Raw genomic sequence first — 25,808 nt, 5'->3', positions numbered from 1 at the left:
AAGTTTACTTTGAATCGTAGTGTAGCTCAATGGCGGACCTACAAGGGGGGCCTTGGGGGGCCCGGGCCTCCCCCAACCAAGATAAAACTTTTAAGATATTATATATATATATGTTTATCAAATAAGGCTTTGTCTAAGTGGTTTTGGAGCTGAAATGTTCTTTAATTATAACCTTATTTTATACAAAAACACTATTTTCTAATAAAAAAAACTAATTCATAATTATAGTATTCTAATTTCAAATATAATTTTATTAAAGTAATTATTATTAATATTTTATTTTATAAAAAAAAATATTTTCTAAAATACAAGTAATTATTATTAATATTTTATTTTATACAAATTTTTTTTCTTTCTAAAATACAATATTTATAATAATACATAAATTTTAGTTAATATATAAATAACATTTATTTATATAAATTAAAATATAAAGAATTATATATAAAATAATGAAAATCATATAATATTATTATTTATTTTAAAACTACATTTATATTATAATTTATTTATATATATATATATATTTTTTATTAATTTTAATATAATTAATAATACAAATTATTTATAAATATAAGGGTAAAATAACCATTTATATAAATATAAGGGTAAAATATTATTTTATATTTCTTAATTTTAAATTATTTCAACAAATAAATGTATTTGTTAGATTTTATTTAAGGGTTGTGACACATATTTATTTTTAATCATTTATTTGATGTAGGATATAGAATAATGACGATGTTCTATAAACGAATTTGTACTTCTACATCACATGACCAGCATGAGTCTTCTCAATCAATTAATGAGCCTACTAATGAGTCTAATGTTACTGATCAAATATACATGGTTAGAATATAGCATATCAAAAGATGCATCATTTTGTTTTTGGTGTTATCTTTTCAAACCTTTAAATAGAGAAAACGTAGATGATACATTTATAGGAGATGAGTACAAAAATTGGAAAAGAGCATTAGAAAGATTCAATCGTCATATGAGAACTTCAAAAAGTTGTCATAATGAAGTTAGAATTAAATTTCAATCATTTTAAGATCAAAGACATAACGTGAGAAACGTTTTACGTACACATGGTCGTGATATAGAAATAAATTATCACACATGTTTAACGACAATATTTGATGTAACACGCTTTCTATTGAGACAAGGATTACCTTTTCGAGGACATGATGAGTCAAGTAGTTCATCAAATAAAGGAAATTTTGTTGAATTGATTTGATTGATATAGTCAACGTAATGAAGATATTTGTCTTCTTTTGTACCGACTCATGGACAATAATAATTTAGTAATTGTGCTTATTAGTATTTTTATGTAATTATCGAGTAAAATTTTAATTAAAAAATTCATTTATTTGATAACCAAAAAATGCTACGTTATTAGGTATTTAGCCCCCACAAGAAAATATTTCTGGGTCCGCCACTGGTGTAGCTGAATGTTGATGATAACGAGTTAACTTTGGATCATTAAGGTCGCTAGATGGAAGTGAAAAATGATAATTTTTGAACAAAAATATGTTAAGACATGAATACAGACAAATTCGGCCGAAATATTAAGTGAGTTTTTAAAATGACGAAACCGTCAAGAAAGAGCTCAAAAACGCTATGATACCATGTAGAAATAAAACAATGACTATAAACAAGTAATATGTAAAATATAAACAAAGTAAATGTTGAAGGGAAGTAAATACTACACAGGCTTTCTTCAACCTATGAACCTGCATAAATCTCTTCATAGAGATATATACATCAGAGTATCTTATAGCGAATCAGTTAAATTTTTGCACCGAAAAACTGAAGAGTGTAATTAGATTCAATATAATCAATGTGGTAAATGATCAAACAGACACTTCCTTGCTCATGTTAATGTCAATATTTTTCATGAAGCAACTTTTAGAAGTTGAAACAAACCCAGGAGTGAGAAAAAATAAAGATGGAACAACCTAGTATAATGTTAGAAACATTCAACATTAGATTATTACTAACTTCTTAAAAAAACAAAACTTTACATGTCCCAAATTTATGACTGTTGTAGAAGAACAATAGGCGATAACTTAGGGAGGATATAGTTTAACACCACAATCCTTTTGGCTTGGCTTGGCTTGGCTTGGTTTATGGTCAGTTAAACTCAACACTGAAGAAGAGCTTCATCAAACGCGGGGAATTCCATCCCCGACTCCACTTCCACTTGCACTCCCAACAGTCGTTGATGGAGGAACATGTCCAGTCATAGAGGCTGAAGGAGTGTAGTTTACTGGATGATCATATTTACAGGCAGGTCCATACTTACATATACCGTAGCGGCCATAATGAGTGCAAATAGGTTTCTCCTGAGTAAAAAAAAACTCAAATTATTACTGCCTATATATCTGTCATATAAGGAAGAGAAAACTTACAGGTCTTTGTGGCAATCCTTTTTCACTGAGAACGCCAGAAGATGTTATGTTTGGAATAGTCTGATTATTCTTTGGATGATGAAACTTGCAAGCTGATCTGTATTTACACTGCCCTGTTTTCATAAAATAACTGCATTCAGGTAGGCCTGGCCGTTCTGGATATTCATCTGGTACAATCTGTGGTTGTTTATTATACATGAGGCTATTGGTGGTTTCAGCCATTGGACTGTTGTTGAGAGCAAAACCTGCCTGACCGGACAAACTCCTATCACCTGCTGCTGTTGGGTAGGCGGAGGTTGCCTGTACATATATAAAACAGTTGGGCCTTGTTTGATGTGGCTGCTTATTTGAAAATAACACTATTCACTTCTTCAAATCATCAACCAAACTGCCCTCCAATTTATCTTAACCCTATTACTTATAAAGGTAATGTCATTAGTGTCATTGTACCTTAAAAATGAACTTGGTAATTTTGATAGGATGATCAAACTGAGTTATTCAAATGAAACCCAGATCAAACAAGGTCCTGGTTTAACTACTGAAATATATGATAAGAGAAAAGATGGATCGCATAGTGGCATATGTCAAAATAGAGAAGAAATAAATTATATGATGAATAATCATATGATATGGAGTAATGGAGCCATTTGCCAAATAGCATTGAGGGAGAGAAAGAAAAATGAAAACAGAATTATTTTATGTGATAAGTAACTTCCTATTTCTTTGCTATCTCTAGAATATGTTTAAACCGATTACTTAGTAGGCAAAGATTCTACATATGAATCAAAACAGAATTGGTTTTTACATTAGATTTCCATTTGCAAGAGAAAAAGTACCTACCTGATAACCACCCCATTGAGCACTTGTCGAAAGTTGGGTTGGAGAAAACATGATGGGCATCGGACCAGTTTCATTCAGTGCTCTGGCTGATGACCAAGAAGACACAGATGGCTGAGAGACACCTTGCAATGGAAGAAATCCATTTGTACTGTAGCCAGAATGGGGTTCACTTCCCTGTGCAGACGGATCAGGGTGATTAAACATACAGTTAGATCCATACTTGCATGTCCCATTACACATGTAGTAGTGACAATCTTTCTCCTCCTGCAATGTACACAACTTTCTGAGAACAAAATTTAGATTATTTAGAAACTGCTATTTTGTGTCACAATTGCGGTCCGATTCGAGAATTGTTCAAAATGAAACTTAAAGTAATATTTTTTAATTTAGTATAAGATTTTCTGAATAATGATCTCGTATATTTTTTAGACCAGATTCTAGTGTGATTTTATGTATCATTTGGTATAAAAATGATGGTCCAAATTATTTTATAGATGAATGTGACTTTTGGAGAACACAGCAAATGTATTTTTTTTCTGAATCATGATACCAAATAGGCTCAGTACTTTCTAGGAGTGACTTGATCCGGTGATTATAAGCCTAGCATAAAAAAATTTAAAAAGTTGGACGTTGATTTAGTGCCACAAAGAAAATAGAATAATAGCAGTTATTGATTTATTATGAACCCAATATCAATACCAGACGAATAGGTAAGCCCAGGAAATTGAACTGAAGAATAGGAGCAATGGGAGCCCTTCCACCACTATGGTTATATCTGCAAGTATTTCCATATTTACAGCCACCAGCCTTCATATGATACTGCAATCATCTAATACAAGTACGGTAAGACAGCATATAGTGATATAAAAAAACAAATATTACAGAATGTGTAGCGTCCTACTTGAAGATCAGATTAGGAAAATAAAAGGCTAAAACATCTAAAAACTGGGTATAAAGGATTTCATCCTCCTGAAGGATAAGCTTCATATAATCAACGAAAATAAATGATGCTCTATGGGATCCATGTGCTAGATCTAATGTATTCCAACAGATTTTGATTTATCCAATACTAGAGTATTTTATGTGCAAACACATTGTTTATAGGCCAAAGTTATAGGATAGAGAGTAAATAGTGATAGCTATATATATTAGTATAAGTATGAAGGCTATCTCCCCATACCTCCATTGGTGTCTTGAAATTAAACTATAGTTGATCAAGTAACAAGTTGTGGACACTGCTTCCCCATAAAATGCCTTTGATAAAAGCAAGGATAGCATACATCTCACTCTTTCAAGTTAGGTCTTATTCATCCTCTCTACCAACCCATTTTGTTGAGTTCCCCTCACCGTGAGGTACCTTGCAATGCCAAACCTCCTTGCACTATTTTGTGAACTACAAGTTAGCATACTCCAGACCATTGTTTGTATCCCAGTCTTCTTTATCCTCTTCCCTGTCTGATTCTTCACTAATGCCTGCCCAACTATTTAAGCCACAACCAAAATAGACTAAACACCTTGAACCTCCCGCAAGTTACATCAAGATACCCTAAATTAGTCTAGACTCAAACTTAGACTTCATTTTTTTGTGTCCCTAACTTGTGTTCTTTTCTTGCATTGTGTTTAGGATTCTACACATTGTGAATCACTTTCAAACAATTTTCTAGATCCACCAATAAAAGGCGCCTCTTCAGATCCAAAGGTATTAGATCCCACTCCATTTGAAACCTTTACTAACTGTGCAATAGTACAAATCCCACTCCATCTTAAATCTCTACTAACCAGTAGTACCAAAGCCTAGTCAAAATAGAACATACACCCTCTATGATACCATGCAAAATTTAGAATGCTAATGTGTTGTCTTTATTCCAAGGGTAGCACCCATTATATAGACTTTACAGTTTACATGAGTTTCTATTAGATAACCATTACCCCCTAACCATTTGGAGTAGCTATGTTTAGTAGAGTATGCATAATTACACCCACATAACTAAGAAACTAATTATTTATCCGAATATATTAAAACTATAATTCTAACTTAATCCTGTTCAGATATATATTCTAACATGATATCATATAGACTATATAGTTAAAGCAGAGTGCATGTCGAAGGAGATGTTTAGGTGAGCCATGTGATCTTAATGTAGATTAGCATATCATCAAAGAATACTAACACAAACCAAACCCTTGCAAATATGCCTTAAATATGGATATAATCAAACTTTGGAATGTAGAAGGTATCAATCCAAAATGCATAACCAAGAATCCATAATGTTCCTCGTGAGTTCTAAGAGACTCGACCGTATGTATGTCATTGTGGAGCATATGAATATGATGGTATCTTGATCTCATGTTAGGAAAACTACCTAACATTATAAATAAGTTACATGACAAAAGCTAGATGAACAGGCTTGTAAGAGGAAACTAAAACAAATGTCAATTGAGATATGCGAATTTGAGCAGAACTTGATCTGATGGTTAAATACAGTGTTACGCTTTTCCTATATTTCTTAGGGAGAGAGTAAGAAATTGAGGTGAGAAGATAGAATGACCAAGGAGAATACAAGAGATGAGGAGGAGACTCGACTTATTCAATATAGGGTTCTACCCTATTTATATATATTCACTAAAACTATTGACAGTCATACCATTTTACTATATTTAAAATCATACCTCAACTCTGCCCTACTACTTACAATCGTAGCATATGGAAGAACAATTATATATTTCTGGAAGGCATTAAGTCAGAGCATAGTAACTTCAAGCTGAGTAGATAAATAATAGTAAACTACTTTGTCTCAGTCACATGATTTAAATTTGTTTATCAGTTAATTTTTGAAACTCATCAAGTAGGATCGAACAAACGACCTTCCGGCTTAGAAAACATTAACCACAGACTCAAATCAGTTAAAAGTTAATTCAACTTCATCAAAGTATACCATTAACAACTTGCAGTTAACAATAATTGCAATGCCTTAATCAAAGTGACAACCTTGCATTCAGTTTGTCCAGGCCTGTCAGTACTTGCTTCCTTTCTCCTATCATTTGCAGCCTTCCTTGTGAAAAACACATAATCAGAGATCATCATTGAAAAATCTGAACAAACTAAGTAAACAAACAATAACCTGGTTTTTCCTCCAAGGAGGATGGTTGAATTTGCAACTCGACCCAAATTTGCAAGTCCCATTTCGAATATAAAATGCACAATCTTCCGCATCAAGACGAACAGGAAAAGTTGGCCTTCTGTATTTCCCACTATTAGACGCTAACAATGATACAACTTCTTCTTCTCTATTAACCCCCTCTTCAGGGTTATCATTTTCATCCGGTTGAACAGTCAGATTAACGTCACTATCATCATCACCACGATGTTCAGAACCTTCAATTCCGTTATCAATCATCTCCTTTTGATACATTTCATCGTCATAAACATCACTATAGAGTTTTACTTCATCAACATCTTCACCTGTTGCCACAGTTTTCTCCTGACTCTTACTATCCCTCTCCTCCAAATTCAAATTCTTAAACGCTGTCTCTTCAGAAATTTCCCCTGTTTCAGGGCTTTTGTCGTGAACAAATCGATTCTGAATCTCTTCATCGGCGATGTTCCTGTAAAGATCATTATAGAGAGATGAAGGGTGGTTAAGAATGTGATGAGAAACAACAGAGCAGTAGTAAAGTGAAACCCTAACCCTGAGTTGTGGTGTGCTTGTAGAGAGTCATCAGAAAGGTTGTTGAAGGCAATGGTGGTGGTGGTGGTGTTGTTCTTCTCTTGAGAGATTTCCATTGTTGGTCTGCTACAATACAAACCCTAAATCAAGAAGTTATTGATGAAATGAAACGAACAGTTTCAGAGCGCCAACGGAAGCAAATATGACATAGGCTGGCTAGACCCTAACGACGCGTATATATCGGACTGTCTGTATTATATTATGATCAAACAAATCAAATTAATTATTAAACTATAAACTTTAGTTATTAAAAAGTGATATTTATTTTTTTTATTTTTTTAGATTTGATAAAATAGGAAGAATAGATTATTATCCTTAACCAAATAATCATATTTAATAAAAAAAATATATTAAGTTTTGTAACCATTTTAGATAAAAATATACGTTTTATATCGTTAAAGACAAAATTATATTTGGTGTAATTTTAACGTTAAGAAACTTTAAATTATAAATTTTAAAAAAATATGTCCGAAAATCTAATTCAAGAATTCTCAGTTAACAAACCGATACTGACTCTTATAGAGAAATGATTTAAGTTACGAAGTTATAACGAAAATAAAGTCACAAACATAGCCTGCAAAATTATGTCTAAAAAATTTAATAATAAATTTTAAAAAAAATGATTTGAAAATCTCTGTTCCAAACATTTAATTAATTTATTTATTTATTATTATTTCCTACTCCGATCACGTCATATTCCCAACTTTGTTACCCATAGCATAGCTATTCTTATATATGGGTCGAATTGTCAATTTGAGGCTCTTTATTATTTAAAGTTAACGATGTTTTATCATAACGATTTTAAACGTCGTTACTTATTATTTACGTGAAATTTATAAATAAAATAATTCAACTCACTAATTTAACTATCGAATTTAAACGAATTAAAAATTTTAACTATAATTTTTTAAAATCGATAATTAAATTAGTGATATTAATATTTATTTATTTATTTAAATATCACGTAGATAATAGGTTTTAGTGTTTAAATGAAAACCGTTAAAAATAAAATCTCGTTTTTATATAACTTTAACCCTAATTTACTAGCAATTGGAACTAGGAATGTCCAGATTATGATATAATTTTAATAGAGGTAAAAAAAATGATACAAATGTGAAAGACTAGATTATGAGTTAGGAGTTCGGCCTGTATGAACCGTTATATCTGGTTAAGATTTTTCATAAATGTTAATTAAAACAAATGAGTCTCCAATAGGGAACATCTCTAAACATCTTCCATATTAACTAACTAGAATAAATTGGTCATTTTAGCCTTAGCCAGTCTTTGATGAATGACCGGTTTTTCTCTTGTGCCTACTGAAATCAGAAACAAACCGAAAAGTCTGCCCACATCCCGTGATTGCACAAACATAGGGTCGTTCGCCTGTATGAACCCTTATATGTTCAGTCCGAGCCCAAGCCCACTTGAAAGTCCTCTTGCACCCTTTCCAAGGACACCTCAATGGTCGATCGTCATCGTGTACGCGTCTATGCTGAACTAGATACTTGTGTGAGAAGAATTTCTTTCCACATCCCTTTACAGGACAGATATTTCGTTTGTGCAAAACAAGCTCTTGTTTTGACCCAAAACTCATTGTACACCCTTCGATATCACATCCGTATTCTCCTTCCTCAACCACGGTTCCTTTTATCTTCTTCACGATTGCTCGTTTCTTCGGTTCTGACTTCACAACTGACAGTTTCGGAGCTTTTCTCAAAGGAACGCTACTTTCTACTACCTCGTGCTTCCTCTTCCTTGCACTTCTCCTTGTAGAAGAGGATGTTGTGATCTCATTAGCAACACTTTTCTTCTTCACGAGTTTCATTTCAGGTCTTCCCCAAGCATAAAAGCTTCTTTCTTCTTGCTCTTGATCTTCATCATCTTCTTGTTCTTCCTCTTCTTGTTCTTCTAATTCTTCTTCTTGTTCTTCTAATTCTTCTTCTTCTTCTAATTCTTCTTCTTCTTCTAATTCTTCTTCTTCTTCTGGTTGGTCTTGTTCATGTTCTTCTCCTACTTCTGAATCCTTTTCTACTAACAAAGGATGGACCTGATTCGACATCCACACCTTTCCGCACCATTTCCCCGCCATTTTTATCCTTTTTTGTCTAGCTGACGACCCTTTCCCGTAAAATTTGAGTTTCGTCGGAGTAGATGATGGGGAAGAACGACCGAATGCTTTGTAAATGATGGTATTGTAGGGCATCTGTTTGCTGTAGAGAGGAGAGCGGCTGAGAATTGCACTATAGTAAAGATTGATGCCTAGTCTTACAGACCAGTCCCCATTACCATGTAGAGATTCCTCGCTTTCTAAAGCTAATTGTATCTTCTCTTCATCTTCTTCGGTTGCTTCCCTGAAAGCCATCTCATTCCAGATGTAATCAATCCCCATTTCTTCTGTCACTTCCTTTGCAGCTGCCTCTAGTTCTGGGTAGTCTGCATATTTTTTAATATACATCAAGAATCACATCATAAGCTACAACAGAAAAAAAAAACAATTTCCATAATATATCCAAAATCCTACTTGTAACATCAAATCATTTCAATATTTTTCAAGTACTAAGGGGGGCTTTAGGTTATTTGATCCAAATAATCTGATTATTTCTAGATAAGACCACATCAAACAAGCCTAAGTTACCACAAACAAATACAAATAGAAGAAAGAACATGGATATTTGAACATAAAAATAAATGTATAGTGTTGAAGAGAGGTTAGGCCAAAAGACAATATATATTAGGAGTTAGGACTTGCCTGGATGACAGAGAAGCAATATATGCGATCCACCAAGTGGGCGAAGTTGTTTTTCTACTTCTGCAGCATGCTGAAGACAAAAGACGTGCAATCTAGAAGAATCCTCATCATTGGACCCTAAAGTAACAGGCCCAGATGCATTTTCAAATGTCAAGGTTGAATTTGTAGTATGAGGCATAACCGTAGTTCCAACAATATTAGATTCTTTTTGAATGCTACTACTGTTAACATCAACCTCAAAATAGCAGTTAAGATCTTCACTATGACTCTTGTTATGTTCACTTTTGGGTGAGAGGTCTCTGACTTTCGCTTTATCATCATAAAGAATAACATCTACTTCAACTCGTTCCTCGTCATCAGAGTCAGATGTGTTTCCATAAGCGGAAGCCAATAGTCCGAGGGCAGTGGAGGCTGTTTCTATTTTAAGATTTGAGATGACACCTTCATTTTGATCTGCTGATTCCAATTTCTCAATCGTTTGAATTGGAACTTCAAACAAGCCACCATGAACATTTTTATCCACCCGTCCTGCTTTATAGTACAGATAAGTTGTGGTGTCAGATTATGGAACTTTATCAACTAATCCCAATTCCTAGAATGACATTTATTTCAAATTATTTGCATTTAACAAAGTTTGTCTCTTAGTAAATAATTAAATGTTTTTTCGAATTAAGTTCATTTAATAACTGTTATTTGAAATCACTTAATTATTTAAATTCAACTAAAAGTTTGGCTTAATTCTGTAAAATATAGATAGGCTTAACTCGGTATTACAGTAAGAACGTCCAAAAGACAATGTTAAGCCTTCTGACTTAATCAAATAACATCGTTATAAAGGGGAAAATAGTCTTTAAATACTTTCCCGGAATTTGATCCATATTTTTTAAATCTACTTACATATCAAATACTTAAAATATAAATATCTTCATATAGTTTATTCAACATTTATTTTAGAGAAGTAACTCATTCAACACTTAATTTTAAGTTTCATCAAACTGTAACAGATATAGGTCATGATGGGCCTGATCATATGGGTCGAACCTAGCCTAATTAGTAGAATACTATAGTTAATTACATATTGTTAGTTCTATTATAAATAGATGAGTGGCTGGGATAAATACAATCAGATGTTGAAAGACAAACAGTTTCTCATCTCTAGCTTAGGCTATCCACTCTTATCTATATTATTCTCTTGGTTCTCATCTCATTTCTCTTATAAACCTTACATCTATTACACAAACTAATCTAAATGATTAAGTGCTTATTTGAATTCATTCGATAATTGATATTTAAAATCACTTAATTATTTAAATCAGCTCAACTTAAGCTAAAAAAACATGTCTTAGTTTGGTAAAGTATGGATGACTTAACTTGATAACATAGTAAGAGGAAAAGACAACTATAACTCCTGAAAATTTATCAAATTACATCATTTTTTTTAAAAAAGGTCCATGTATATTTTACCCTTATAATGATTATCAAATTACATCATTATAAGGGTAAAATAGTATTTAATGACATTCTCGATATTAGTTCCACATTTTATCAAATCAACTTACATATTTAGATATTTTCCTTTAGTTTATCAATATTTATTTTCTTGTTAACAGAATAAATAAAGAAATCAACCTTGTGGGAAAATAAGAATAAACCACGGAATGATGTTAAGGAACATACCAGAACATGATTTGAGCACACGAGAGTTGGAAGGAGTGGCACAATGAATACCATCACTACTAATTGAACCAGAAAAAGTGTCTCGATTGCTAAAGATGGTACAATCAGCTGACGTGAAGTGTCGAGTTGCAGCATCTCTAGGTTGAACAATGGCAACACAAGCAAAGTTCAAGACTCCACATGTTACACAGGAAAACAATCCCTTATCAGATAACTTATTACCCTGAGCAGTTCTTTCTCTTTCATTCTCAGGTTTCTCAGTTGGAGAAGTAAAGGTGCAAAGACCTGACAATTTATTGGCGTCCATTTTCGTGTTCAGCATGAAGTTGTCAGAGACTAAGCTTCCAGCACTCTTTGTTTCTTCTATTGAACTAAACAAACCAAAGGACAACCCAGAGTTTTCCTTGAACTGGGAAGCAATTTCTAAAGTAGAATCCACAACATCATCCACGGAATTCTGGGGAAGAAGCACAATAGATGATCCTTGCCCAAGGATGTGGAGCAATTCATTATTCCTTATAACATCCTCCGCAAAAAGCTCTTTGATTTGGGTTTCACCCTCACCCTTCTTTCTATCCTTTAGCCTTGAACTCCGTGGTTCAGAATTGCTTTCCCTGGAAATCCTATTTATCAAATCAATAAGGGAGAACATTGATACATAGATTGTATAAACTGTGTCAGATGTAATTTGATGAAAGTCTAGTTCATTGAGTTTGATAATGGAGAAAGTGAAATGTTTAACAGCACAACCATATTCTTTTTTTCTTGAGACCAGACTTTTTTACATGGAGGAGTCTAGTTCAGCATCCGACAATATGTTCCCCATTTTAATTAAGGTGCTTTTAGTGTGAAGTTAAATACTCTTACCACTTGAGCTACCTGGATGGATACAACCAAATATTTAATAGTTTAGCAAAATCCTCTACAACTATGAGAATGTAATCATGTGTCTAAGAAGCATTTCAGTCAAATTGTCATGTCATGAAACAAAAGAAAAGTTTTGCATGTCGCTCACCTTGAACATAACGAGAGTGCAAGGTCATAGAGTAACTGGCAATGAGATACCATAGGTGAAGAATTTATTGATGCTCTACGAATTGCAGCTTCTTTTGCATATCTCAACCATTCGGGGGTAGCAATATTAGCAGCCTCTCCACAATTAAATCCTGCAATGAAACGGATGCCATAGGCAACAGAGTAAGACAATATATAACTTTTACGATTGTTATGAAAAAGAATAAGTCTAAGAAATTACAGTAGGAGATGTCTAACCATGACTAAAACCAGAATGATATGCTCTAGGGAATGTGACAACAAATTCCCCAGCATTTTGCACCAATCTGATCATAGAAGAGGATGAAATTGGGTGAGAACACATGGATGCAGGGTATACATAGATGCAATTTTTACCCTAAAGGATACTTACTAGACCATAAATAGTGTACTGGACTAATTTCAGCAATATTTTTATCAATGACAAATGCAATGTAAAGACAATTCTACTGAATGGGATCCTAATGTTTGTTTTCTTATTGAATCACACAAAGACCAGAAGAAAAAGCATAGTCCACAAGAAAGGGAATCTTTCATAGATTCAAAGGAAGGAAGAATAGTCCATATTCCTTTTCATTTCATCCTATTCGGGTTTCACTGTCACCCTTCCATTTTATCTTTTTCGTTTTTGGCGGAAGAACCTCACCCTTCATTCTATCCTTGAACTTCGTGGTTTAGAATTGCTTTGCGTGGAAACACTTATTGTTTATGTGACCAATTTGGAAACACTTATCGTTTATGTTTCCGTATCTCGATACGTCTACACATAGAGAAATGTTTGGAAACTAGATATAATGAGAGACACATTCAGAAATTTATTTGTGTTTCTGTATACGAAATGGAAATAACAAGTGCTTTCAATGGGGGACTTGCAACTTGACATATAATTGAAGAAAAAAGATAATTTGTATTTCGCCCCTCTTTTAATTTTTTTCCTTATTTATCTTGAAAAACAATATCTTGATTACGAGAGTGTAATAAAAGTATTTATTTCAAAGGCAAGTGATATTATTAAGATATCATAACTAATACACAACACAGAGCAAAGAGAAACAAAACAATGAACAGAATTTACCTGCAGCAAGGGACCCCTGCACTAATTAGTACTTCTGGTGACATCACTGTGTTCTTCTCACCAAGGATATGAAAAGTCACTGGAAGAAACATATCATGAACACAATTAAGTTTAAATAGTTGTTATGTAAGTTGATTAGATAAAAAGTGGAAGTAGTGTCGGTATAGTACTTAACGACTAGTTTACCCTTATCATGATGTAAGTTGATTAATTTACAAGGTAAAAGTTGTATTTTGGATGCTCTAACTAGATTATTGAGATAAGTCATTCAAAGCTTACCAAATTAAGCTAAATTTTACAGTTTAATGTGAGTAGAATCTAAATAATTAAGTGATATTATGTGACAGTTGTTATAAGATGAACTTAACTCAAATAAACATACAAGGTCCTGTAACCAACATTGCAATTTTCTAAAATCATTTCTCTTTGTGTCAGATGGTTACAGAAAATGCAGCTACTGATTTTATCCAATTTTATCTTAGGACCAAATTTCTTCTGTGAGGAAAGTTGTATGTGATAAATCATCTAATAAATCTTACCATCCCATTTGAAAACACCTTGATACAAAAATTTTGAATCCAGAAACATATTTGGATGAGATTATGTTAGAAAACTAAACTTTGGCATATCAGAAAATATTATTTGTGAAAATGATCGAATAACAGATTCAAAAAGTTTTTGTAATTTCTCATCCGGTAAAGAAACAAAATAAATACAATGAGTGTTTGCAATGAGGCCATAGATGTTGAATGAAGCAATGCATATAAGTTTCATCCTGAGAAACAATAGATCATATCCTAAAATAGGCTCCACAAGCTTTGTGGCCCGACACATAATGTTAATGGTATTTCAATATCCTCAGCCAAACTGTAGAACTTTGTACATGCCAAGGAAATCTCGGCTGCCCTAAAAAAGTTCTAATTTTCATCAGCTTACTTCTAAACTTAACATCCAAATTGTCAGTAGGGTAATACCAAACAATTTCTATCTAGGGAAAGATTATTTTTTTATCGATAACAAGATTAATAATCCATGAACCCTAAGTGAAGCACCGAAAACAGAGGGCAACTGAAGTATGTTCAAAACTCACCAAGAGGATTAATCTCCCCACCATAACCCTGCATCCTGATCACCTCTTCCAAAGCTACTGCAGCATCCCTAGGCACGCCATACCAAGTTTTCCCTGCCCCCATATGCATATAATTCAAGCTATGCAGGTCATGATCCTCCACATGCCAAGCAAACCAGCTAAACATCATTGCAATATAAACCATTGGTGAAGTCACCCCAGGAATTTCTTCCTTCATGAAACGCAACAAAGAACCTTTAGCCCTAGAGACACCTCTCATATTCCAAGCAGTATCCCCCACAGTCAACGAATCCCCTGCTTCTTTTCCATACTTTTTAACACTTACAGGAGCGAATGCCGAACCAGGCATATCGTTAGCATACTCAACAGAGAAAGGCTTATCCCCATTAGCCTTCCAGTAAAGGGTTTCTACTTCTAGAGACGAAAGAGTCTTCTTAGGGATCTTCTTCAAGTAACTCTTCTCAAAACTCTTCGCCTTAGCAGTAAACTGAGGAACAGTATAATTTTCCCCACTCTGCCATACCGGCTTCTGAACTGGGCGATGCTTCCTCGGACAGAACCCGATCTGCTGCTGCCTTGTGGTGAACGTGGGAGATGATTTAGGGTTTGAAGTAGTCGAACGAGCTGATAAAGATGCATTCAAGTTGGTAATTATAGTTTTCTTAGCCAGAGGTGGAACCGGTGGAATGATTTTGCATATTCCATACTTGGATGCTTCTTTCTCGATCTTGAAAATGTAAGCAATTGGATCTTGAAACTCTGATAGAGTTGGATAGAACTCAGGTGCTATAGGTAGGGTTTTGAGCCATGAAAAAACCTCAATATTTCCAGGCTCTGCTGTAACTGCCGATGATGATGATGACATTGTTCAATTGCTCTGTAGAACGAGATTGTAAGCATTTATGAGTGAGATCGGAGAGCATCATTTAGAGTCCATGAAGGATTTGAGATTATATTCGCCATTTCTATCTCTCTCTCTAAACCCAGTTCCTCTGCTTTGTTTTCTTTAGCAGGGGAAAGAGAGAATCAATGAAATTTGGACAGAGAGCAGGGGAAGGGGAGAGGAGTGTGTGAGAGAGAGAGAGTGAAGAGTAAAAAATCATTAATAAAAAGTTAAAAACTTTTTTTTAGTTGGAATAAGATATCATGTATGTTTGTAAATTTTCGATATGAACGATTAACTTCTCTGAACTCTACCGATTTTACGATACGATCATTAAAAGTATAACGATTTCTCTTGTTACATCAAGAAAATAATTAAAATAATTAAAATTTATAAATTTTAATAAATAAGTAAAAATATTATAATAATGTAAAAATAAATAACTAAATATAATTAGAGCAAATGACACGGTATTTGCAAGAAGTGTCAGCGCATAAAAATAAAATGTTAGTGACACTTTTATTTTTTTAACGAAAATGTCCTCATTGTGAGACGAACTTTTTTTATTACTTTCGCGAGACGCACCCGGCATTCGCGAAACGCACCTGACAATCGCGAGACGGATTTTTTTTTTTTCAAAAAAAAAAAAGGTCTCGCGAATACCGATTGCGTCTCGCGAATACCGATTGCGTCTCGCAATTGTGGACGTTTTGCGACACGGACAAAATCGTCCGAAAAGAATTATAAGTGTCACCAGCGCTTTTTTTTTTTTTTTTATGCGCTTGCAACTTTTCTTTTCTTTTTTCAAATAACCCAGTGTCAATCTCATCAAATTTCCTTTCTAGGTGGGTTTTGTTTTTATAATTTGTTTTATGATATTCTGTTCTAATTGGTTCGGGATTAAATTCCGAAAATGACAGTTAACTTCCTTTAAAATTACTTTTATGCCACTAGGATTTCCACTAACTTAATGAAAAAATAAAACACATTGTTAATATATATGCAACAAAATAAACAACGCATGTGATATAATTAAATCATTAAAAACAATAAACATATCAACTAATACCTAAACACAAACATAACAAACTTTCTAAACCAACCCAAAAAAATGAGAGCCGAAAAAATGCAATCTAGTTTGAAAAATGGAGAAGAAGTAACGGAAAAAAACATAACATCCGTTAAAAGAATTACAGATTAAAAACAAGAATAACAGAAAATAAAAAGAAATGCTAATAAGATCAAAATTATAATCCCATTTTTTCCAAATAATTTCTAACACTGTAACATAACATTAATTAAAAATAAACAAAAAGAATCTATAAATTAAATAATTTAATTATTCCAAATAATAATGTGGTCTATATTCCTATTGATATGAAAAGTTTAAGAGAATACATGATTTCAACTATAGAGTAATTAAAAAGAATAAATTAAAATATCAATCTCATAAAATAAATAATTAACCATTGCATTTCTCTATTTTACAGCTCAAATTCAAACAAGAACTAAAGAGTTTGTGGCATAAATTAAAACTAAAGAAAAAATCAGTGCTAAATTTATACCAAATGGATGTTTCATCTTAAATAGTCACAATTCATAACAAATACATAACAAAAAAGATACACTTTCACTTTTAATGAAGACAATTTTTCAATGTGACCGTGCTAAAAACCTGTAACAAAATACCAGTTTTCAAATCGGTTGAAGAGGAGATTTTGTGTTTGGCAAGCCCTTCTCTACTGTGGCGGCTTCAAGAGTTGGAGATGCCGCATCAAACCCTTCTCTCGTGCCTCCAAGGATCGATTATCAGCTCATACTTTGGGGGTTATCAGACCGATCCATGATTAAGAGGATAGAAAGACTGATATGGATCCAAAATAATAACCAGTTTGATGAGCAATTGAGACTTCTCTTGCCATTACTTTATCATTTGGACTACATTGGTAGTCTTCCACTTTCACTTAATGTCTCGGTTTGGCTAAAGCATGATCGTTGATCAGATTCTGAGTGAACGGTTGATATCTCCGCCAAATTCGCACTGAAAAAAGGATTGTCTACACAGACTTTTGTTTCGGCATCATATTATCATCAGAGATAGCTGATTATCTTGCCTGAGACAAAGACAGTCACAAAATAATAAGATCTCCAAATGTTGGGATGTATATTAGTAAATACTAAGCTCATTCTGCTTCCTGAACATGAATCAAATGCTCATTTTTTGTATGTACTCATAAAAAATGTAACTATGTTAACTTCTTAAATCATCTCTCAACACAGTTTGGTATCTCCTTAATCTCAATTCATGTCTAAAATGCATATCAAGACAATATCCGTGTTAAACAAGATTTTGCATGAATAATTTCTGTGATTTTCAAAAGTTCAAGATAGCCAAATGGCTTTTGATGCATGTTTAGGAAGCAAAATGAGCTTCTTTCCCTAATTAATAGAGCAAGTCAGTAGCTTGTGAATAGTAGAGTATGTGTTATTGAATCTCGAGTTTATCTAATCTCAAAAGTTAGACCATTCTCTTCTCATCCACATTTCTTCTACGAGCCTTAGGTCTCTAGGTACGTTATAATCAAAGTGAACGATAAACAGAGATTCGATGTGAAAAAATGATATTATTTCCCAATAATAAGGGTTATAATGAAAGAAAACAAAAAAGTTTCCTTTATCGCCTATCATAGAGACCCTATTACTATATGTTGTAGCAGACAGGCAGCCTCTTTCTTTAGGGTCTGTTCCTTTGCATTTCTAAACTCATTTACTCATGTCTTTTGTTGATATTGAGTTGATGGGTCAGACCCAATTAAATAGACCCAATTAAATAGGCCCAATTAAATAAAGTGTCCAGGCTTAAGTTTGTTAAGTTAGTTAGGACAAGTTGTTTATATATAAATGAGTAATTCACACAAGATAGTTAGAGATTTTATATATGTGTGAGTGATATATATAAAGAACAAAGGTGAACTGAAACGTTTGATTGTGATAGTGGAATCGAGTTTCTAACAGAGCTCGACGGACACGTAGACCATTTTTGGGTCGAACTCCGATATCAAATCTTGTGTTGTTTTTCTGGTTTCTTGCTGTTAGATTTTTCAGTTCTTTGATTGATTAGGAGAGAAATTCCCTACATCTTTCATATCCCTATTGCTTCCAGGAACACTCCATGTCAACCCCACCTTATAATATGACATCATACAAAGTCGTTTGAAGCCTTTAACAACTTGAGTTTGAATTTACTGGTTAAGATTTAAGGAAAGTACCTCATTTTGCTTCCTCAACTATAGGTAGGCTTGCTTTTGCTACTGAACTTTTAAAAATGGCTAAAAGTAATTTAACTAAGAAATTTTTAATAGAACAGGAAGCAAAACAAGCCTACACAAAGTTCATGAAGAAAAATGAACTTCTATCCTAGATTTAAAGTTAGAAAAAATGGCATTATGTTAAAATGTATATCTTCATAGTAATCACTTCTAATAGTATGTTAGGGAATATGCAACATACCTTCTTCCACATCGATGATTTGACAATAAACATTATATATTTTGGCAAAGTTGAGTCACCCAAGGAGACAAGAAGCTAAGTCTGAACAAACTCTACACATTGCCTCAGCCTTAACCATGTTTGACTTAGCAGCATCCAATAGCGGGTCTGCAATAAGAGCCTTTTGGAAACAGTATTTAGCTTCCTCCCATTTAGCCTCAACAGCAAATACAAGACCAAGGTTGTTGTAAGCAGGCGCATAGCCAGGCTGCAGTTCAAGCGCTTTTGAAAACATTCCTTTTGCATTGTCAAATTGCTTTTGCTGCCTGTACAGATTCCCCAGGTTAGAAAATATTGAATGTGCCTGATCGCCTTTTGCCAAGGATAGAGCCCGCTTATACACTTCTTCAGCTTGAGCTGTCTCGTCAGACAACTGAAGCGAAACACCTGTTGTAAGTATTAAAGGAAAAGGAAATAATCATTTTTAAAATACAAAATACATAAAATTTTGTAAACATTTATAATATTTGTTTTCTGTAAATTTGTGAACCTCTCCACTAAGTTTAGTTTCCAAACATAAACTCTGGATTCGTTTTTGTATACAAAATGGACCATATTGATAGTAAAGGTGATTATAATAAAGAGTAACATATCTTTTGCTCATAAAAATTAAATAAAGAGTAATGTATCTATATAGGCTAAATGAGGGGATCAAACAAGCCCTAAAATAACAGTGGAAACAAACCTACAATAACGACATTTCAACAATATATCCAATATCTTTAACAATATATTAAAGAGATTATTAGTAGCATATACCAAGGTTAGACCATGCATAGCTGCAATTCTTGGACCGGGCAACTGCAGTCTTGAGGTACTTTTGTGCTATCTTAAATTGTTGAGTACAAAGACTATGGAGACCAAGTTGGTGCCACTGAACTGGATCATCTGGATCCTCAGCTATAGCCTAGTGAAAAATGAAGTAAAAACACACTATTACCATCTGAAATGACTGAACAATGCACTCAGAACTGTGAAGGGTACTGCACTTGCCTGCTTTAAGCTGTAGATAGCACGCTCTTCAACTTCTATCAACTCAGCTGGCTCAATTTCAAAACCTGCCACAATCTCATGTTGGGCTTTGTGAACCATTGCGAGGCCAGCCCATGCTGTTGGAGGGTCAATTGTAAGTGAGTCTCCTTCTCGGAAAACTGAAGCCATTTCATTTCCAGCCCAGGAAAGATGTTCGGAAGGATTTTGAGATCTCTCTGCGTCTCTGATCCGATGAACTGCCACAGCATATCGAGTTGGTAGACAGTTGGGCTCAAGTTTTGCAGCCTATAGAGAGTTTTTAGAGTTGCATGTTAAAATGATTTACAAAAAAACAAATTCACATAATATTGATCCTTTTTAGAAAGTGTTATTTTGTCACAATGACTTGAAAATTGCCAAAGTAAAAAGTGAAAATGAGGCTGATTGAACTGGATGAAACCTTTTTAAGTGAAAAGTGGATGGAAAAAGTTATTTTTTAACAAATTTTCAGATCATTCTACACAGAACATTTCGTAAATAGCATTTTTCTGCCAAAAATTTTCGAAGTGACAAAAATGAGTTTCCAGAAAAGCACTTGGTACATTTTTAGAAGATCTAATGTGTGGCTTATAAATAAGGGAAAAAAGGCATGCAATTTTTTTTTTTTTTTGTTGAGACCAGGTTTTTCCAAAGAAGAGGTTAGCACAGCATCCCACCAGCATGACATGATCCCCTACTTTAATACTCTCACCACTTGAGTTACTGGTGGGGCATAGCATTTACCACATTCATAAAGAAAAAAACACTAATAACTTAAGGTAGAGATGTAGGAGATTGTGAAAGAGCAAACCTTCTCAAGGCACTTGCCAGAACTTTTATGATCACCAGTCATAGAGTACGCATTAGCAAGATTTGCCCATAAATGAGATGCTTTTGGTTCTGTCTTAATTGCTGCTAGTAAACATTTTGTTGCAACATTGGCCGCCGTTACTTGATCCATCGAAGCCTGTTCACCTGCATTAGCTCCAGCACCTGGTAAAATAGATGAAACTATAATAAATAACAAACTCCTTAAGATGTGCAATTTTTGGAGGGAAAAAATGACAGAAGATAGTTCGTGTACATACCCGGAACAACTGATCCATATTTGCACAAAAGAAGAGAAGCATAGTTCAATAGTGCTGAAGGATGGTTTTGATCCTTCAAAATGAGATCTTGGAAACATTTTTCTGAAAGCTCCAAATTCCCACTGGAAGAGAACAAGTAATTTAACTAAAAAATGGTATAGACAAAATGGTGGGAATGTCCTATTGTTATCATTCATGTTTCGGAAAATCTACATTTGTTATAAAATAATTTGAATATTGATCCAAAAAAAATAATATGGGATCATGATGCAGAAAATAATATGGATAATAATCTAGAAAATAATCTTTATACCAAATAAACCCAAAACTAAACAATAATCTTCATCAATTCAAGAAAATAATCTTTATACCAAATGAAGCAAAAGTAACACTAGAATTTGGATCATGATCAAAAATATAATTTGAATCATCTTAAGGAAAACAATCATATACTAAACGAAAAAAACAAAAAAAAAAACTTTCAGTTTTAGTTTGTGATGATTTTCCAATGTGACGAGGAATATGCCAAATCTCAAAATAGGCTCAATATTAGAATTCTTTTCGGGATCTCAAGTTTAATTTATGGCAGTAAATAGAAGGTAAAAATATACTTAAGTGAAAACTTCAGCTTGATTTTTTTCTCTGATTTTGGCCACCAAGCAATTTGGAAGAATATTAAAGTATTTTGTCTACTGACTTCTTGTTTTCAATGATTTTATATCTCCATCAACTTGGAAAATCATAATCGTCATGGAAAGAGATGATTTTTTTGTTAACAAACTATTGATAAATGCACAAATTAATAAAGTAAAATTAACATTGATGAACATGATCAGGAGACATGATCAGTAGCTTGATACCTTTGGAGATAAGCAATCCCAAGATTAGCCAAACAATCCATGTTGTCAGGGAGAATAGTTTGTACAGCTTCCAAGACAGATATTGCACTCTAGAAAAGAAGAAGAAGATAATTCATATTAGATGGTGAAATAACTATATATGTACACATTTGCTGACTAAGCAAGTTTATCACCTGCAGCCTCCCTGATTTCAGAAGAATTGTGCCTAAAGAGTTCCAAACAGAAGCCTGGCGGACATCTGAATTCATAGACTCCTTCAATTTACAAAGAATTTCCTCAAGCTCCTTGGGTTCAATTTCTTTCCCTGAAATTGAGTCTTCAGAGTTTCCCAGCAGCAGGCACTTAAATAGATCATAAAAACACTGAATTAGCTTCACTAAGTATTCCCAAATGTCTTTGCACAATGAACAGTATAATCAAGGAAGACCCAACCTGTGCGTGATGGATTTGAATCAATGAGAATAGCTCTGGCCGATCAATTTCTTCCTCCGAGCGAAGTAGGATATCTGCTGCATTTTGATATGCAAAAACTGCCTATAGCAATTTAGAGTTCAGTTAGGTCAAAAGCATTATCACAGCTGATCATCAAAAGAAAAATCAAAACCTACCTTTTGTGGCTGACCCATCCTTTGATACATTAATCCAAGTATGAAGTGGGCATGAGCATTTTTTGGCATCTTTCTTGCAACATGTGCCAATCCCTGGATGCATTCAGATATGTTAGTCAAGCAGATGTTCAACTCAAGATCATTAGCACTGGTAGAAATGACTCATCACTAAAGTGAATGTAATTACTGCCTAAGGTTTTGAAAGACAATCGGAGGAGAAGAGAGATATCTCTAGAAGACTCACTGTCTTGAGGCTGCTAACTTTTTCCTCACGAGACGAGGAAGCACCCTGACCATGATGATCAGCATCTGCATCAGCTCCGCATTCAAGAGAATCCTCTACCTTGTTAACTTTGGAGCGAAATTTAGGCGTTCTCTTTAACGGTTTAACTTCAACTTCAGCAATATCACTGTCTTTACTTAACATGATTTTACATTGACTAGTTCCGACATTGGATAACCTATAAAGGAAAATACAGTTTTAAATAATAAGATTAGATTTCTAGTTTTCAAACTCTCTCAATCTTCCCTTTCTCAAGAGCTCTCTCGATTTCCCCTTTTCTCTTCAAGATTCAATCAGCCCAATTAAGGTTTTGTATATTGGTATTATCCTCGCGACAGTCCCTAAGTCGTCCCAATCCACCTCCTTCTATTTTTGTTCTTGTTCAACTTCGAAAATAGAAGAAATAAAAGGAGAAGGAAATAAAGCAATCCATAATCTCCTATTTTTGTTCTTGTTCAACTTAGAAAAAAAATAAAAAATAAATAATAAAAGCAAGAAATATAAAATGAAAAAAAATTGCAATAAAGAAATTTGGTGTATTAATAATGAAAAGATTTATGGAAATTTTAATGAGATACTGAACAGGATCAATTCTCATTTTCAAAAGCAAAAATATACATCATAAATTTCATCAGTTGAGTACAAAAGTATCATGATGAAAGATGTTTTTGTTTCATCTTTGTAGGAGTTGACTATATAAGAAGAACCACCGTCTTCTCGATTTATGGAAGACAGTCGAATATATCCATATCATAAAGGTATTCAAAGATATCAAACACCAACCAAATTCTCCAAGATCAAGTTTCCCAAATTAGATGACAAAGACATAAACAAGAGGATCATCACATCTAACCATTTCTTTCAAATCAATGAAACACCTAACAGAAGAAAGATTAAAATCACATCGGTTTAAAATGGAGTCAATTGTCAAATTTCGAAGAGACCTTTTAATGGTCATATTCTAGATTATAAGAAGACTGACAGCCACAGGACATGGGATGGGATGTTATTTTACTGGGAATATTGATCCAAAAGTTGGAATTCATCGATGTCTGAGTGGATATATCAAGAGATTCAACATGTTCATAATCTTCAAATTGTGGAGGACGGTTTATTCAGCTTGAGCTACTATGAATTGATCATTTATATTATCATATGGTTCCAAGACAAAGTTATAGTAAGCTAACAAAGTACAACACTGAGAACAAGTGAATAGAGAAAGATATAGAGAAAGGTTATTAAACCCTAAACCCTACATATTTTGTAATGAAAGTGTAATTTTTACATGTCCTTCAATTTCACTTCAATAAACTCTCTCAATCTCTCTTCAAGTTTCGATTAATTGATGTCAAATTAAACAAAAGGAAATGCAAGAGGTGGAGAGAGTTGTGCGAGACCTTGTAAACTCTGCAGCGGAGGCGGAAAAAGAATCTAGGGCGTCGGTCTCGGACAGGTCAACGTTGAGGTCAGCCAAGATGACGACGGGTCTTCTGGAAGTCTCTTCGCCGGCAGGAACTTCTGATTTGACCGTGGCCGGTAGCTCCGCCATGTTTTCCGGTGACCAAAAACTAACCGTTTACAGACAATATCAGATATAGAGAGAGAAGGGAGAAATAAAGTGATTATTAAAAGTTGAAAACAAGGTTTAAATTGTTCACTTTTTTATTTTCAATTTATCAATTACAAGATTTAGCTATATCTCAATATTTATTATCCATCTATAAATAAAATTAACTTTTATTTTTATAATGATAATTTTTCAACATTATATTAAGATTAAGAGTAATTTTGATAGTATTTTTAATTTCTATATATTTAATAGATATATTTATCATCTATTTATGTAAATAACATAAGTGGTGAAGAAGTGTATTTTGATAAAATGTTTTTAAAAGTTATAAAAAAAAATTTAATATATTTTATTAATTAAATATTATTTCATGAATTATATCATTCAATTCTCTAATAAAATATTAAAATACTTTATATTCTTTTTTTAAAATATTATTAATATATTCAAAAAGATGAAAGTATTTTTTTTGTATAAATAATCACTTTTTTAAAATTAACATCATTAAACAATTATAAAATAATTCACAGATTATTCTAATAAATTATTATTGAATAAGCCCTAAATACAGTATAAATAAAATTATCTTGAGATGAATATTATTAATTTAAAAAATCTACAAAATTGTTCTTTAAATAAAAATTGAACATTTTAGTAATTGAGTGTATAGTAACAAAATAAATTAATATACAAAATAAGAAGTTTTGTATTAAATAAAAGAGTAAATTATAATTTTTAAAATAAAATAAAATTAATAACAAAATAAAGTTTTTAAATTTAGTGTATTGAGCAAAGAAAAAAATATTTATATTTTTGTGTCTAATACTTGCTTTTTTCCTTTTTTTTATTTGAGTTAGAACAGAAATAAAATAATTAATTTATAAAAATAAATATCTGTTTAAATATGAATTTAAATAAGATAATATTTTTCTTAAATATTTTAATAATATATATCATTTTTCACTTCAAAATCTAGATTTAGACAATCATTTATCCACATTTTTTAATTGATTGCACAGTTTTTACTTTGTATAACTTTGTTTCAGGCTTAATTTATATATTGTAGTCCTAAAAATAACTCAAATCTAGTTAATATTTAATTAACTCTCTTAAAATATACTCTCTTTTTTCATTGTTTGTAAATCTATGGTTATTACCTTTTTTTTTCTAATTTGATTCCTCAAAAATGTGACATGACTTAGTGAATACAAATATGACAAAGCCAATTATAAATGCAAATGAAGATTATACATAACTTAAATTTTGCAAAACATGTAGCACTTGTCGACCTATGTCAAGTCGAAATGAAGTGAGACTGGTTTGAAGGCGGTGT

The 25,808-nt window shown here is 32.9% G+C and overlaps 3 protein-coding genes across 5 annotated transcripts; all 3 read right to left on the bottom strand.

The window, feature by feature from the left end:
• Positions 1-1,810: 1,810 nt before the first annotated feature.
• Positions 1,811-7,125, bottom strand: LOC124945855 (zinc finger CCCH domain-containing protein 67-like). Its single transcript, XM_047486369.1, has 7 exons — positions 6,941-7,125; positions 6,374-6,857; positions 6,241-6,300; positions 3,951-4,070; positions 3,252-3,515; positions 2,412-2,711; positions 1,811-2,345 (listed from the first exon to the last, which is right to left on the bottom strand). Exons 1-7 carry the CDS (start codon positions 7,033-7,035, stop codon positions 2,166-2,168), a joined length of 1,503 nt encoding a protein of 500 aa, XP_047342325.1. The 5' UTR covers positions 7,036-7,125; the 3' UTR covers positions 1,811-2,165.
• A 968-nt stretch (positions 7,126-8,093) lies between these two features.
• LOC124945854 (lysine-specific demethylase REF6-like) lies at positions 8,094-15,643 on the bottom strand. 3 transcript variants are annotated; one of them, XM_047486366.1, is made up of 7 exons: positions 14,624-15,643; positions 13,534-13,612; positions 12,678-12,745; positions 12,421-12,571; positions 11,406-12,028; positions 9,729-10,259; positions 8,094-9,412 (listed from the first exon to the last, which is right to left on the bottom strand). In XM_047486366.1, exons 1-7 carry the CDS (start codon positions 15,486-15,488, stop codon positions 8,253-8,255), a joined length of 3,477 nt encoding a protein of 1,158 aa, XP_047342322.1. In that variant the 5' UTR covers positions 15,489-15,643; the 3' UTR covers positions 8,094-8,252. The 3 variants fall into 3 exon arrangements, with proteins under 3 accessions (XP_047342322.1, XP_047342324.1, XP_047342323.1); XM_047486368.1 differs by having other exon boundaries at positions 11,406-12,019; XM_047486367.1 differs by having other exon boundaries at positions 8,095-9,412; positions 9,729-10,256.
• A 1,310-nt stretch (positions 15,644-16,953) lies between these two features.
• LOC124946179 (probable UDP-N-acetylglucosamine--peptide N-acetylglucosaminyltransferase SPINDLY) lies at positions 16,954-24,508 on the bottom strand. Its single transcript, XM_047486749.1, has 12 exons — positions 24,303-24,508; positions 22,867-23,083; positions 22,623-22,715; positions 22,447-22,548; positions 22,188-22,355; positions 22,015-22,103; positions 21,155-21,276; positions 20,878-21,059; positions 20,049-20,333; positions 19,815-19,962; positions 19,017-19,442; positions 16,954-17,620 (listed from the first exon to the last, which is right to left on the bottom strand). The coding sequence occupies exons 1-11, from the start codon at positions 24,452-24,454 to the stop codon at positions 19,072-19,074; spliced, it is 1,929 nt and encodes a 642-aa protein (XP_047342705.1). The 5' UTR covers positions 24,455-24,508; the 3' UTR covers positions 16,954-17,620; positions 19,017-19,071.
• Positions 24,509-25,808: the final 1,300 nt, after the last annotated feature.

This window comes from Impatiens glandulifera, chromosome 7 (assembly GCF_907164915.1).
Source record: "Impatiens glandulifera chromosome 7, dImpGla2.1, whole genome shotgun sequence".
Lineage (NCBI taxonomy): Eukaryota > Viridiplantae > Streptophyta > Magnoliopsida > Ericales > Balsaminaceae > Impatiens > Impatiens glandulifera.
The sequence above is the reverse complement of the archived record's forward strand: the minus strand, read 5'-3'. Positions and strand labels throughout refer to the sequence as shown.